This window comes from Cervus canadensis, chromosome 11, assembly GCF_019320065.1.
Source record: "Cervus canadensis isolate Bull #8, Minnesota chromosome 11, ASM1932006v1, whole genome shotgun sequence".
NCBI classification, from domain to species: Eukaryota; Metazoa; Chordata; class Mammalia; order Artiodactyla; family Cervidae; genus Cervus; species Cervus canadensis.
The window spans coordinates 70,380,322-70,394,017 of NC_057396.1; the positions used below are offsets into that span (position 1 = coordinate 70,380,322).

General features: G+C 53.2%; 1 protein-coding gene across 2 annotated transcripts in view; it reads left to right on the forward strand.

Annotated features, from left to right (window-relative positions):
* The first annotated feature begins 9,212 nt into the window (after positions 1–9,212).
* The window catches only part of DGKZ (diacylglycerol kinase zeta), a 44,016-nt gene continuing 39,532 nt past the window's right edge, over positions 9,213–13,696 (forward strand). The window contains exon 1 of one of the 2 annotated variants that reach the window (XM_043481110.1): positions 9,213–9,452. In XM_043481110.1, coding sequence (XP_043337045.1) covers positions 9,262–9,452 — 191 coding nt within the window. In that variant the 5' untranslated portion in view covers positions 9,213–9,261. The remainder of the gene's footprint in view (positions 9,453–13,696) is intronic. The other variant, XM_043481112.1, reaches the window with a different exon arrangement.

A 13,696-nucleotide genomic window follows, 5' to 3' on the forward strand; every position in this document is an offset into this window, starting at 1 on the left:
TTTGGCTGTACTGGGTCTTGTGTGGCATGTGGCATGTAGACTCTTAGTTTCAGTATGTGGGCTCTAGTTCCCTGACCAGGGATCGAACCCTGACCCCCCACATTGGAAGCACAGAGTCTTAGCATGAGGAAGTCCCTAGCTGTGCCTTTAGAGATAAGTATTCATACAATGAGCTAAGGGCCAAGCGAGGGGTGCTGTTACAGCACAGAAAAGGGTGCCTCCCCCAGACAAGTGGCAAGGGCTTCCCGGAGTAGGTGACATGAAAGACTGTTGGAAGTAGGCAGGAGAGAGAAAGGGGCATCCCAGAAAGAAATGGCACAGGCAAAGCCCTCAAAAGTGGGAGAAAGAGCAGGAAAACTTCAAGAAAACCTCAAATAGCTCAGACTAGCCGGAGGGTAGAGAGCAAGAATGCTGAGAACTGAGGTTGGATAGTGATCAGGGGCCACAGCCAGAAGGCCTTGAATGCCTGGATCAGGCCGTCAACCCTTATCACACAAGCATGATAGTTTCATACTCAGAAGCAGGGACTGCGGTGGGATGGCACCTGGGTCAGCTGCCCACCAGAGAGGAAGACGGACAAGACCAGACAGAACTCTAGAGCTTTGGAACTGGCCTTCAAGGCCCATCCTATCTCCCCGTTCTCCCACAGCCTCATCTAGACTATTTGATGTGGACCTCATTGCCTGCTGCTGCTAAGTCACTTCAGTCGTGTCTGACTCTGTGTGACCCCGTAGACGGCAGGCCACCAGGCTCCGCAGTCCCTGGGATTCTCCAGGCAAGAACACTGGAGTGGGCTGCCATTTCCTTCCCCAGTGCATGAAAGTGAAAAGTGAAAGTGAAGTCGCTCAGTCGTGTCCGACTCTTCGAGACCCCGTGGACTGCAGCCTGCCAGGCTCCTCTGTCCATGGGATTTTCCAGGCAAGAGTACTGGAGTGGGTTGCCATTGCCTTCTCCGCTAAACTACGAAGGCCTTTTAAAGCAAAGGCATTAAAGTCTGGGCTCTGGGCCAAAGCTATGATTATTATTAACAAGAACTTTTAGCTCAACCCCCTTTCCTGATTGATTCATCCATTCCCTCTATTAGTCACTCAACAAACTGCTTTCAAAGGTCCCCCAGGATTATGGAGGTGGCTGGGAAGTGAACCAGTCATCAGGCCCAGTGTGATGGAGGGGTGCTAAGGAAATACAGAAGAGTGTCATGTAGTTCAGATTCCATGGATCAGGGAGGACAACTTGGAGGAGGTGGCCTTTGACTGAGTTTTTTTTTAATATGTATGTATGTATGTATTTGGCTGTATCAGGTCTTAGTTGCAGCACTCAGGATCTTTGTTGCAACATGCGGGATCTTTCGTTGAGGTGCACGGGCTCTCAAGTTCTGGTGCACTGGCTTAGCTGCTCTGCAGCATGTGGGATCTTAGTTCCCTGACCAGGTATCAAACTCACATCCTTGCCTTGCAAGGTGGATTCTTAACCACTGGACCACCAGGGAAGTCCCTTGACTGAGTCTTAAAGGGTGGGTAGGAGTCGGCAAGGTATAGAAGAGCTTAGAGTGTTTGGGGTGCAGAGAATATCATGCAGACATGTAGCCATGAAAAGCAGGGCTAGGACTGGGGTGAGGCAAAGGGGTGGTTAGGGTGCAAAATTTAAGGAGGCACTTGTACAGCCCTGGGAATGAGCACCTCCTTAAATGTGGCACTCCAAAGTATCACACTTGCCTCAACCTCCTCCTGGCCCTGATGGAAAGTATGGCCCTTGCAGGGATCTAAAGAAAAAAAAAGTATTTTATCCTGAAGGTGATAGAGAGTTACTGAATGTTTTTAAACCAGAGAGTGAGATAATCAGATTTGCCTGTCCTGGGGCTCTAGGGGGATAGAGAAAAGATAAGACAGATTCTGGAGATAATTAGAGGGAATTATCAACAGGCTTTGACATCAAATTGGCTGTGGGGTGCAAGAGTGAGGCTGGAGCCTGGCATGACATCTAGATGTCTGACTTCGAGGCCATGGTGGCAGATAAGACCGTTTGCTGAGACAGGGAATGCCGGAGGAGGAGCAGGTTTGGAAAGAAAAAGAACTCACTTTAGCACATCTTGCATTTGAGCTGCCTGTAGAGAGTTCACATTAGCATGCAAGTCTAGGACTTGGCGGAGAAGGATCCCAGGCGGAGATTAGGAAATTGTCAGCATCCAGGTGGTATGTTAAAATCTTGGATCTGCGTAAAGGGAAAAGAGACTTGGGGCGGAACTACAGGGAAGGTGGACATTAAGAGATGGTGGAAGAAGGGGAGTAAATGAGAAGGCTGTGCAGGAATGGTCAGAGAGGGGAGAAAAACTGAGAGAGGTGAGTGTCTCGGAAACTGATGCAGAGAGCTTCTGGGAGTGGAGCTCACAGCTGTCAGATGCCGTCTGAGAGGCTGGGAGAGATCAGAAGACAAGGTGTCCATTTGCTTTGATAATGAGGTCACCGGTGGCTGTGGCTGGAGCTGTGTAGGGGAGAACTGGGCCAGAAGGGAGACCGGGGTGGAAATGAGAACAGGTGGGATGGATGTGAAGACTGAAGCAGACGGGGGACGCAGTGAACACATGTCACCAAGGGTGGCATCAAGAGGGGATGTAGTGGCGATCAAGAGCACTTTGGGACTGCTCTTTCAGACGAGGGAGAGATGGCCACTATTAATTCTAGAAAAACATCTTCTGCTTCACTGACTACGCTAAAGCCTTTGACCGTGTGGACCACAGCAAACTGAGGAAATTCCTTAAAGAGATGGGAATACCAGACCACCTTACCTGCCTCCTGAGAAATCTGTATGCAGGTCAAGAAGCAACAACAGTTGGAACTGGACATGGAACCCCAGACTGGTTCAAAATTGGGAAAGGAGTATGTCAAGGCTGTATATTGTCACCCTGCTTATTTAACTTCTATGCCAAGTATATCATGTGAAATGCCAGGCTGGATGAGTCACAAGTTGGAATCAAGATTGCCAGGGAGAAATAGCAGCAACCTAGATATGCAGATGATAACACAGATATGCAGATAATAATGCAGAAAGCAAAGAGGAACGAAAGAGCCTCTTGATGAAGGTGAAAGAGGACAGTGAAAAAGCTGACTTAAACGATAACCCTATATGCAAAACAGAAAAAGAGACACAGAAGTACAGAACAGACTTTTGAACTCTGTGGGAGAAGGTGAGGGTGGGATGTTTCGAAAGAACAGCATGTATATTATCTATGGCGAAACAGATCACCAGCCCAGGTGGGATGCATGAGACAAGTGCTCGGGCCTGGTGCACTGGGAAGACCCAGAGGAATCGGGTGGAGAGGGAGGTGGGAGGGGGGATCGGGATGGGGAATACGTGTAAATCTATGGCTGATTCATATCAATGTATGACAAAACCCACTGGAAAAAAAAATAATAATAAAGGAGAAATTGGAAAAAAAAAAAAAAAAGATTCACATAGGGAAAAAAAAAAAAGAAAGAAAAAGCTGACTTAAACTCAACTTTCAAAAAAAGAAGATCATGGCATCCAGTCCCATCACTTCATGGCAAATCGGTGGGGAAAAAATGGAAACAATGACAGACTTTTTTTGGGCTCCAAAATCACTGTGAACAGTAACTGCAGCCTTCAAATTAAAAAAACACTTGCTCCTGGGAAGAAAAGCTATGACAAACCTAGACAGGTATTAAAAAGCAGAGACATCTCTTTGCCAGCGAAGGTCCATATAGTCAAAGCTATGGTTTTTCCAGTAGTCATGTCTGGATGTGAGAGCTGGACCATAAAGAAGGCTGAGCACCAAAGAATCGATGCTTTCAAACTTGTGCTGGAGAAGACCCTTGAGAGTCCCTTGGACAGCAAGGAGATCAAGCCAGTCAATCCTAAAGGAAATCAAGCCTGAATGTTCATTGGAAGGACTGATGCTGAAGCTGAAGCTCCAGTGCTTTGGCCACCTGACACGAAGAGCCAACTCATTGAAAAAGACCCTGATGCTGGGAAAGATTGAGGGCAGGAGGAGAAGGGGACGACAGAGGATGAGACGGTTGGATGGCATCATCAACTCAACGGACACAAGTTTGAGCAAACTCCGGGAGATGGTGAAGGACAGGGAAGCCTGTCATGCTTCAGCTGATGGGGTCACAAAGAGTCGGAGAGGACTGAGCAACCGGAGAACAACAATATCTCTAGAAGACAAGGAGTCAACAGAGAGGGAAGATGATGGCTGATGGGAAGTGGGAGTGGAGGAAAGGAAGGGATCCAGGGAGCAGGTAGAGAGATCCACTTTGGCCTGGAGAAGCCTAGATAGAAATGGAGGGCACTGTGTGACTGAAGAACATGGAGAGACAGGAAACTGAGGGAGACCCCCTATGACTGTGAAGTTTGAGGACAAGACAATGGGGAGCATGGGAGCTGCACTGGGGGGCGAGGGGCAAAGTTTGAAATAGTTGCTCAGAAGAATGGGACCCACAAATAATTATAGGGTGTCTCTCACATGCATGGAACAATGCTACCTTGGGGCACAAATAAGACCCAGCTCCTGATAGCAAAGGGCTTGAAATCTAGCATCCTCTCATTATTGATTTGTGGCCATCTGCCAGGCATTGGACTGAGAACTTTACAAGCCCCAGTTAGGAATCAAAATAATCCTAAAGGGTGAGCATTTTTTTAAAACTGAAGAACGTGAGGTTCAGAGAGGTCAAATGACTTGACCAAGGTCAAACAGCTAGTAAGTGGCAAAGTGGGTATTTGAAGACAGGGCTGGGGCTTTCCTGCTGGCTCAGTGGTAAAGACTCCACCTGCCAAGGCAGGAGACACGGGTTCAAGATCCCTGATCTGGAAAGATCCCACATGCAGAGGAGCCACTGAGCCCATGAGCCACAATTACCGACCCTACACGCCCTCGAACCTGTCCTCTGCAACATGAAGAGTCGCAGCAAGGAGAAGCCAGCGCACCCCAAGCAGAGAGGAGCCCGGCTCGCCACACCTAGGGAAAAGCCCTCGCAGCAATGAAGACCTGGCACAGCCAAACGTAAACAAAGAAAGAAAACTGCAAAAAGAAGACAGATCTGTTTGGCTTCAGAGCTCATGTTCCCCTCCGGCTCTGCAGCTCTCACCCCAGCACCCCTTCCACCTTCCTTCCCCCCAACCCAGCTCTTAATCTGGCACAAGACCCAAGCATACTGGGGCTTCCTGGAGCCCAGGGTTTGGCAAGCGGGTCAAAGTGTGGTCATCTGCAGTCGTGACCCTATGTCCATCCATCCCAGACAGTCCTCCCCGCCTGTGTCGGGAAGCAGGGTTACCTCCCGCGTGCAAGCCACCTGTTGACACCCCGCCTCCTCAGCACTGTGTCACTGTCCCCAAGGGGGCCCCTCCCCAGTATGTCCCCAGGGATGGAGCTGCAGCCTTCACACTGTATTGTCAGCCCTGGCAGCTGGCACTGCCCCCCCCCACACACACACACAAACACACACACGTGGTGGCTTTCCTGAGGCCAGTCACCCTGCTCAGATTGCCACAACAAACCCTTTGTTACACCTGGAAACCAAAGCTCTGGCAGCATAGAGAGCAGCTGTGAGTGATGCCCCGGAGCTGGGATGGGCTGGGGCAAGGCTCCAATTCCGGAGAGTGGACCACCCCAGAAGCCATCTGACCAAATGGGGCACCTATTTGACGAGGGTAACAGGTGCCCCTTGGGGCACTGGGAGGGAGGAGACAGGCTAGGAACTCACCTCCAAAGAAGCCTGAATCTCTTGGTCATCAGAGTGACAGTTAAGAGCGTGCGTCTGACATTCCTGCTTCACTTCTGTGTATGACCTTGGCAAACGACCAAACCTCTCAAAGCCTCAGCATCCTCGTCTGTAAAATAGTACCCACCCTCATAAAGCTGCTGGGAGGGATAACTGAAAGCTTGCCCACGAAGTTCTTAACACAAGGTCAGTTAGGCAGCAAACACTCAAAAGGCATTAGCTATTATTTTCTGAGTGCAGAGGCGAGCGAGGAGGTCAGGCTGGTGGTGGGGGAGGGGGCCTTTCGTTTTTCCCTTGGATTCTTGGGAAGAGGGCAGAGCCACACAGCTAAAAAATGATGCAGTCAGCAGCTGGTCCTAAGTCGGGGAGGTGTGAGGACAGAGGGGAGAAGCTTCCATTTAAAAAGGATTGAGAGGGGAGAGCTGGGCAAAGAGTCGACCAAAAAACCCACCTGGAAACTCAGCAGCTAAGCAGCTGTGAGGGAATGTCAAATCCAAGCTACCCCGGGCCTGGCTGTTTGGAAAATTAGCAATCCTAGGGGCCATCTCAGGGGCAAAGATGTGGGGGCAGGGAGGAGCTCTCAAGGGCCTCACCTCCCCCCGACTCCCCTCTACCTGCCTCCCTCACCCCCCCTACCCTGAGACAGGACTTCTTTAGAACTTGGCTTTCCAATGCAAGCTCCCCAGTGGTCAAGATGCTTAATGCAATTCCATTTATTCCATTCATCCAAGATGGAATTGATAGACCAGAAGAGACGGGGAAGGCAGAATGGAGGCGCTGCCTTTGGGGCATTTAAAGATGAGGGAAACAGGCCAACGTGAGGCTGTTACTGTGTGGCAGGCAGCCCGTGGGGAGCGGAAAACGGCATGAGTTCTGGGGCCAAAAGACCTAGATTTAAACCCTGGCTCACCACTCACTCACCTCACCTGAGCCATCTTGGAGCAAATAAATCACTTGAATGACATCTCAGGGTCCTCATCTGTAACATGGAGGAAGCGATAGCATCTACCACCCGGGCTTGTGGTAAGAATCAAATGAGATGTTAGTTATTGTTAGAGGGTGAAGGGGAATGCCCGGAGAGGGGCCCAGGAAGCAGTTACGGGGCTGTAGGAGGCAGACGTCTGTAGTGGAGGGTCGGGGAGGGCCTTATGGGGGATGTGGCATGCGAGAATGGCCTTGGACAGATGGGCAGGATTTCAGAGAAAGGGACATACTGCCAGCAATGGGAACAACAGGAGCAAAGGCGCAGAGCAGGACGGCCACTGTAGGGCTGGTGAGAGTCGGAGGAGCCCTGAGCAGCACAGCTCTCCCCCTCTGTAATCCCTTCTCTACCTCTGAGAGTCTGGTCCCTCCCACCTTCCGGGGCTCAGAGTCAGCGGGGAGAGATCAGACACACTAGACTAGATACCAGGTACAGAGGGCAATGGGGCCTGGGAAGAAAAAGAGTGCCTTTCAGCTGAAGCCATCCAGGGAGACTTCCTAGAGGTGGAGGCATTTCAGCGGATCCTCCAAATTTGAAGTACAGCAACAGAAGATTTCAGATGAACGATGCTATACAGGGCTGATGCCAACTCCCAGAATATGGAGCACAGATGAGTGGCAGGAAATGGATGGAATCGGAGAATAGGATGTGGGGAGGTGAAGGCAGGCCTTGAATGCCAGGCTAAGTACAGGTGAGGTGGGGCGGGCACTAAATACTGCAGAGGGAGAGTAAATGCTGTGGTCAAAGTGAGGCTGGAGGTAGATTGGGCCCCCCGCTCCCCCAGGGTAAAGCGATTGGAGATTCATTCCCTGTGGACCGAAACTCCAAGAGGAGAATAGCCAGACAATTAAGAGAGGCAGCTAGGCCCTGCCCAGACCACATATTTCTCGTTCTCGAAGTCAGGAGACCTCTTAGACTACACAGGTGCAGAAAAGGCTCCTTGGAGGTCAAAACGTGAGTTATGTCAAGGGATGTTCTACCAATAGCCTCTGCGGTAGAATCCACCTTGGCCAAGAGATGCATGTGCACACATTCAAAGATCTTGAGATCTGCCAAATATGGACTGTGAACCAGGCAAATCAGAATGATTGGCCAAAGGAAACCCAGGAGAAACACCCCATACAAGTAACTCAAACTGCCACGGGGCACGACTCAGGGACTCTTCCTCTAGTCTGCCCGTGTGTCTACCCACAAGTACTGTACTCTTTTCCTTTTAATAAATACTCCACTTGCTTCGATACTGTCTGTCTTAGGTGAGGGCGCTTGGCACTGATCACTGGTCTAGGGGCTAAGATCTGGTGCTTTCACTGCCGTAATCCAGCAGCTCCAATCTCTGGCGGGGAACCCAAGCCCCACTCCAAGCCGTTGCAGGCCACCCGAGATCAAAAGGTCAACTTCAGAAAGATGAGTCTAGGGTAGTGGATAGGAGGCATTAGATCTGAGAAGTTACCCCAGGTCCTGCCATCACCCAGACAAAAGGTTCAAGTGCAGAACATCCAAGGACAAGAGGAGATGCTGCAAGGAGGAACCATGGGATTTCCAGGGAGAAGAAGATGAACCTCAAAGAGACCTCTAGTCTTTCCTTCCTGAGCTGGGTTCTCCCCTCTCCCGACCCAGAGATGGATTCAATCTTCTGGGAGACCCTGGCCCAGGGCTTTCAGGGGACAGGCCACAGGAGGCTGCAGGCTCTGCATCCCACACCCTCTGGCATCTGGGCAGGGTTCAGCGGAGAGCTAGGCCTAGAGAGCTAACACTTTACCTGCAATCAAGTCCATCCTCAAATTCAAGGCATCCTGGCCCTTGTTGCCCTTCTTGCGCCCCTTCTTCAAATCTAATTGGGTCTCTCAAGTCCCGTGGCACCGACGGGGTTAAAGCCAGCTCGTGTCACCGCCCCCGCCAACATCTCCCACCCCGCCCCCCCCAACCTGCCCGCCGCCGCGGCGAATGCCGAAGCCGGAAAGCGCGGGCCGAGGGGGGTGCATCACTGCCGCTGAGTGACGGGCGGGCCTTTGATTGGCAGCTGCCAGGCGGCGGGGTACAGGGGAGGGGGCCCGGGGGTGGGCTTTGGCGGGCGCCCAGAGCCGGGTTCGTGCCCGCCGCGGCCGGGCCGGGCTCGCTCCTCCGGTGCCCGAGCCGGGCTGGAGCGGCGGGGCGGCGCCCTCCCCTGTACCCCGCGGGCGGGCGGGTGTCTCTAAGGTGACAGTCCGGGTGCGCGGCAGCGGCTGTGGCTGCAGGAGCGCGCTCGGCGCCCGGGCTCGGGCTCCAGCCGTCCGGGGGGCGCCCCCAGCGCTCACCACGCAGCACCCTGACACCCACCAAGACCGCTCCCCCGAGGGGCGCGGGTGGCTCCCCGCCGGCCCTTGTCGGGCGCGGCTCCCAGCAGCCGTCTGAGCCCCTGACGTCGGGAGGGACGTGCGGGACCGCGCGCTCCCCACCCCCCAACCCCCGCCTCGCGGCCCCGGGCTCGGAAGGAAGGGAGACTGAACTTGAGCAGGGAACCCCGAAAGGCCGCCGGAGCCGCGGGAAGCGGGCGGCCGCAGGATGGCCGAGGGGCCGGGCGGCGGAGGGCCCCGCGGGGACGGGGCTGGCGGCGGCCGGGCGGCCGAGGAGGAGGTGGTGCGAAGGCGCTGCCGGCGAGGCCAGGAGGCCGAGGCACCCCGGAGCGGGGCCGCCGGACCCCCGGTGGAGGAGCGGTTCCGCCAGATGCACCTAAGGAAACAGGTGTCTTACAGGTAAGGAGGATGCGGGCAGAGGGGAACCCACCGCTTGGGACCACCCCCACCTTCCATCAAGACTCATGGGGCACCTGCCTGGCAGGCCCTGGGGGTTCAGAATCGACTACCAGAGGGTCTCTGTCGTCTGTGTCCACGGGGGAGCTTCTGCGGCCCTTCCTCTAATGAACGTGTAATAGTGAAAGCCCTGTTCATTCAACGTGGAGTTACTGACGCCAATTGCGTGTCAGGCTCTGTACTGGGCGCTGAGGGGGGAAAATAATCAAGATATGATCCTTACAAACCTCTGTCTGCTGGGGAGACCCAGGTGATGCCCCCAGCCCTTCTTCTGGGGGAAAGAGGGACCCCCCCTTCATTCAATAGGTGTTACTTGAGCTTTCCTGGGGGCTGACCCTGTGCTAGGCGCTGGCCTGTGGAAGTGACTGAGATGCCCTCCCTGCCACCATGGCTGAGACCCTGCTGCCTAGAGAAAGGGAAGGAACCCCCCTGTGGACCCCTCTGCCTATGCAGATCCTCCGTGGCATCCCGGAGGCAGACTGAAACTTGCCCTCCCACCCTACCTTCACCTGTGCCCGGAGGAATCAGCTGGAGCAGTGGGCCCCAGGGACCACTTCTCTGATTTGGGATGGGGTGGGGGAGGACCGCTCCTCAAGAAAGGGTGGGTAAGTTACACAGAGAAGGGATGAGAGCGGGGTGGAGGACAGCCCTTATCATCCCCATCTCCCAGACCACAGCCTCAACCAGGACTTGCTGCCCCTCTCAAAAGCCCCTGGCTCAGAGTGACCTTTGGGGGGTCCGACAGGGACATGAAGGTATCTGCAGTCCTTGAAGCCATCAGCCTGGTTAGAGGGGACAAATATCTCTGTTCACAACCCCGAGGACTTGGGATGTGTGAGGCTGCCCTGCTCCTCCCTGGGGCTTCTGGGAAGGTATATCCTAAAACTGACCAGTCCTGGGAGCTTGAAGGACTCCAGTTTCTTTTTAACATATATTTACGTTTATTTATTTGGCTGCACTGGGTCTTAGTTGCGGCATGTGAGATCTAGTTCCCTGATCAAGAGTCAAACCCAGGCCACCTTGCTTTGGGAGTGCAGAGACTTAGCCACTGGGCCACCAGGGAAGTCCTGGACTCCAGTATTTTTAATGGCTATGAAACCATCGGGGGGGAGATGAGAGATGAGGGGAGGGGACTTCACCACCACCATGAAGTGAGATGCTCAGAATAAATGGGGCAGGAGGTGAGGTTCCCATGGCCCTACTTTTACCGTCTGAGGCCTGAAAGGAATCAAAGGTACCCTGGACTACAGTTCCGAGTTCTTCTAGAACACCGTGCTGAGAGAAGGGTATCATCTGTCCCCTAGTTGCAGAGAGAGGGGCCCCTGAAAGTCTCCTGGCAGAGGAGAGAGAACAAAGAGACTGATGGGTGATGGGGCATCGAATGGAAGAAATATTACTCTGGGAGTCGGGAGGCCTGGCTTGTATTCCCACTTTTGGCAGTGACTTGCGTTGTGTCCTTAACCTAGACACACTCTCTCTCTCTCTCTCTCTCTGGGTCTCAGTTCTTCACCTGTGACATAAGAGAGTGACCCAAGGTTTTCCTTAAGTTGTGGGTCAGGACTGAACAGCATCTGGAGCTGAAAAGGAAGCCAGTGTGGAGTAGAGGCTTAGGGGGATGGAGGCAGAGAATGACCCAAGGGCCGAGAAGATGCTATGCGGGAACACACACACTCGGAGACAGACACGAGGGCTGGGATTAGCCCAGGGCGGCTCCTGAGTGGAGGGCGCTCCCCAGCCCAAACCTGAGGCCTCTCGTCACTAAGGACGCAGGGTCACCAAGCTGTGGCTCCCCTCTGACTGTGAAAGGATGGGGAGATGGGGAGACCTCTGGGTCACCTGTGTGAAGGCTGCAGAAAATAGCACCATGGAGGACTCCAGCTGTCACCACACCTGGACAGATCAAGTGAGGCGCCTCCTCACACCCGGAGGCAAGGCCAGAAGTCTTGTCTTAGGACCAGGGCAGGACAGAGCGTCAGGGCAAGAAGGGTGGAGGAAGCCCTGAGAAAGAGACAGGGCCCAGGTCCACCCACGGGACCCCAGTGGGAGGACTTAGCCCTCCCCTGTGACTGTCGTCCAGGCCGCCGGCGGCTGGCCAGAGCTCAGGCCCGCCATGGGCCTTTCCACCTCCTCCGCCTGCCTGCAGTTCCCTGCAGCTCTGGCGCGCAGCTAAACCTCCCACCCTGCTGTGAGGAGCTGCTAAGAAAAGCAGTTGAAAGCCATTCACAGAGAGAAAAGGCTTTTAAACAGAAATGCGGGGGCAAAAAAATTCGAGGGCGAGGGGTGGCAGCGGAAGTGGGATCAGGCCTGGCTGCCTCTGACGTCAGTGAGGACGGGGATTTTCAGCAGGACAGTAGGAGCTTTTAGGGCCATGGGGGTTTCTGGGAAATAGGTTCCCTTCCACCCCGCAGCAGCTCCGGGGGTGTGGGCTGGAAGCAGCCCTGGCAGCTGCTTCACGGGGATGGAGAGGCGGCAGGTTTCTGGCAGGAGAAACTCTTGGCGGGGAGGGAAGTGGGAGGACACCTTGTTTCTGCCTCTGGGCCTGAGGAAAACTCCCAGGCACTCAAGGACTGAGCTCAAGGCCCACTGGAGGGTGGCCTCCAGCCTAGGGGAAGCCAGGGGTATAAGAGACACTGGCTTTGGCCTGAAAGGACCAGTCAGAAGATGCAGAACTTGAACCTCTGGAGATAAGCCCAGTGGATCCCAGACCCCAGATCAGCTGAGGATCTCTTTTAAAATTATTTCTAAAGCCCTCCCTAGAGATCCTGATACAGAGGGTCTGGGCTTGGGTCTGGGCATCTCGACTTTTAAAAACCTTCCCCAGGTGGGACTTTACTAGGTGGTCCAGTGCCTAAGACTCCGTGCTGCCAATGCAGGGGGTCCAGACTCGATCTAGGGAACTAGATCCCACATGTTGCAACTAAGGCTCGGCACAGCCAAATAAGTAAATAAATAAGATTAAAATAAACAAAAAGAATTTAAAATAGTAAAATGGGTGGAAAAGAAAAACCTCCCCCAATAATTCTGATAGTCAAGTAGGTTTGGAAACCACAGGCTTTACCTATAGAGAAGCTGGAGGAGATAGACAAAAGGTAAAAAGTGAGCTGGATCATTGGGGGTGTGGCTGGCAGGGGCATTCCCTTACTGGATGCTGCTGTGGCCCTCAATCAGTCAGTTCAGTTGCTCAGTTGTGTCCGACTCTTTGTGACCCCACAGACTGTAGCACGCCAGGCCTCCCTGTCCACCACCAACTCCCGGAGTTTACTCAAACCCATGTCCACTGAGTCGGTGATACCATCCAACCATGTCATCCTCTGTCGTCCCCTTCTCCTCCTGCCTTCAATCTTTCCCAGCATCAGTCGTGGCCCTAGAAAGACCTTAAAGGAGTACCAGCACCTCTGTCTGGAGCTGACCCTGGGCCAGACGCTGTATGAGATACATGTATGAGATAACATTCTTCTCTTGACAGAAGTATGATTCAGTCCAGGGCCAGGCAGTAAATATTTCCAGCTTTGCAGGTCACATGGTCCTGTAGCTCTGCTCTGCCATCACTGCAAACGCAGCCATACACAATATGGAAACCAATGAACGTGACTGGATTCCAGTAAAACTTTATTTATAGGCACTGAACTTTAAATTTCATATGATTTCTACTGTCACAAATATTATTCTTTAGCTTTTTTTTCCAACCACTTAAAATTGTAAAGACCATTCTTAGCTCACAGCCCCACAAAATCAGGCAGCGGGCCAGATGTAGTCCACTGGCCATAGTTTGCCAACCCCTGATCCAGCAGATGGGCATGAGACGAACACTTGGGAAAGACAGCTGATGGTGGGCATTAGGAACAAACCTGGGCATTGAGCAAATTGGCACATGCATTGCACTGAGAGAGACAGGGTCAGAGAAATCTGGATTCGAATTCCAGCTCTGCCGCTTCCTAGCTGGGTAAATCACTTTCACCTCTGACCTCATTTCCTCTATGGAAAATGGGAACAGTAATACCTGTACCAGAAGGTGGCTGGCAAGATGAAATAAGACATGTAAAGTTCCTGACTTTTAGCAGGAGTGAGACGGAAGTTAGATCTTCTACCCTCTCTAGCTGGATCTCCTTGTGGGTTGAGGGTGCAGGGCAGGCCAGAAACGTCCCTTAACAAGGTTGGCCTGGAACAATGGATGCTTGGTGAGACCG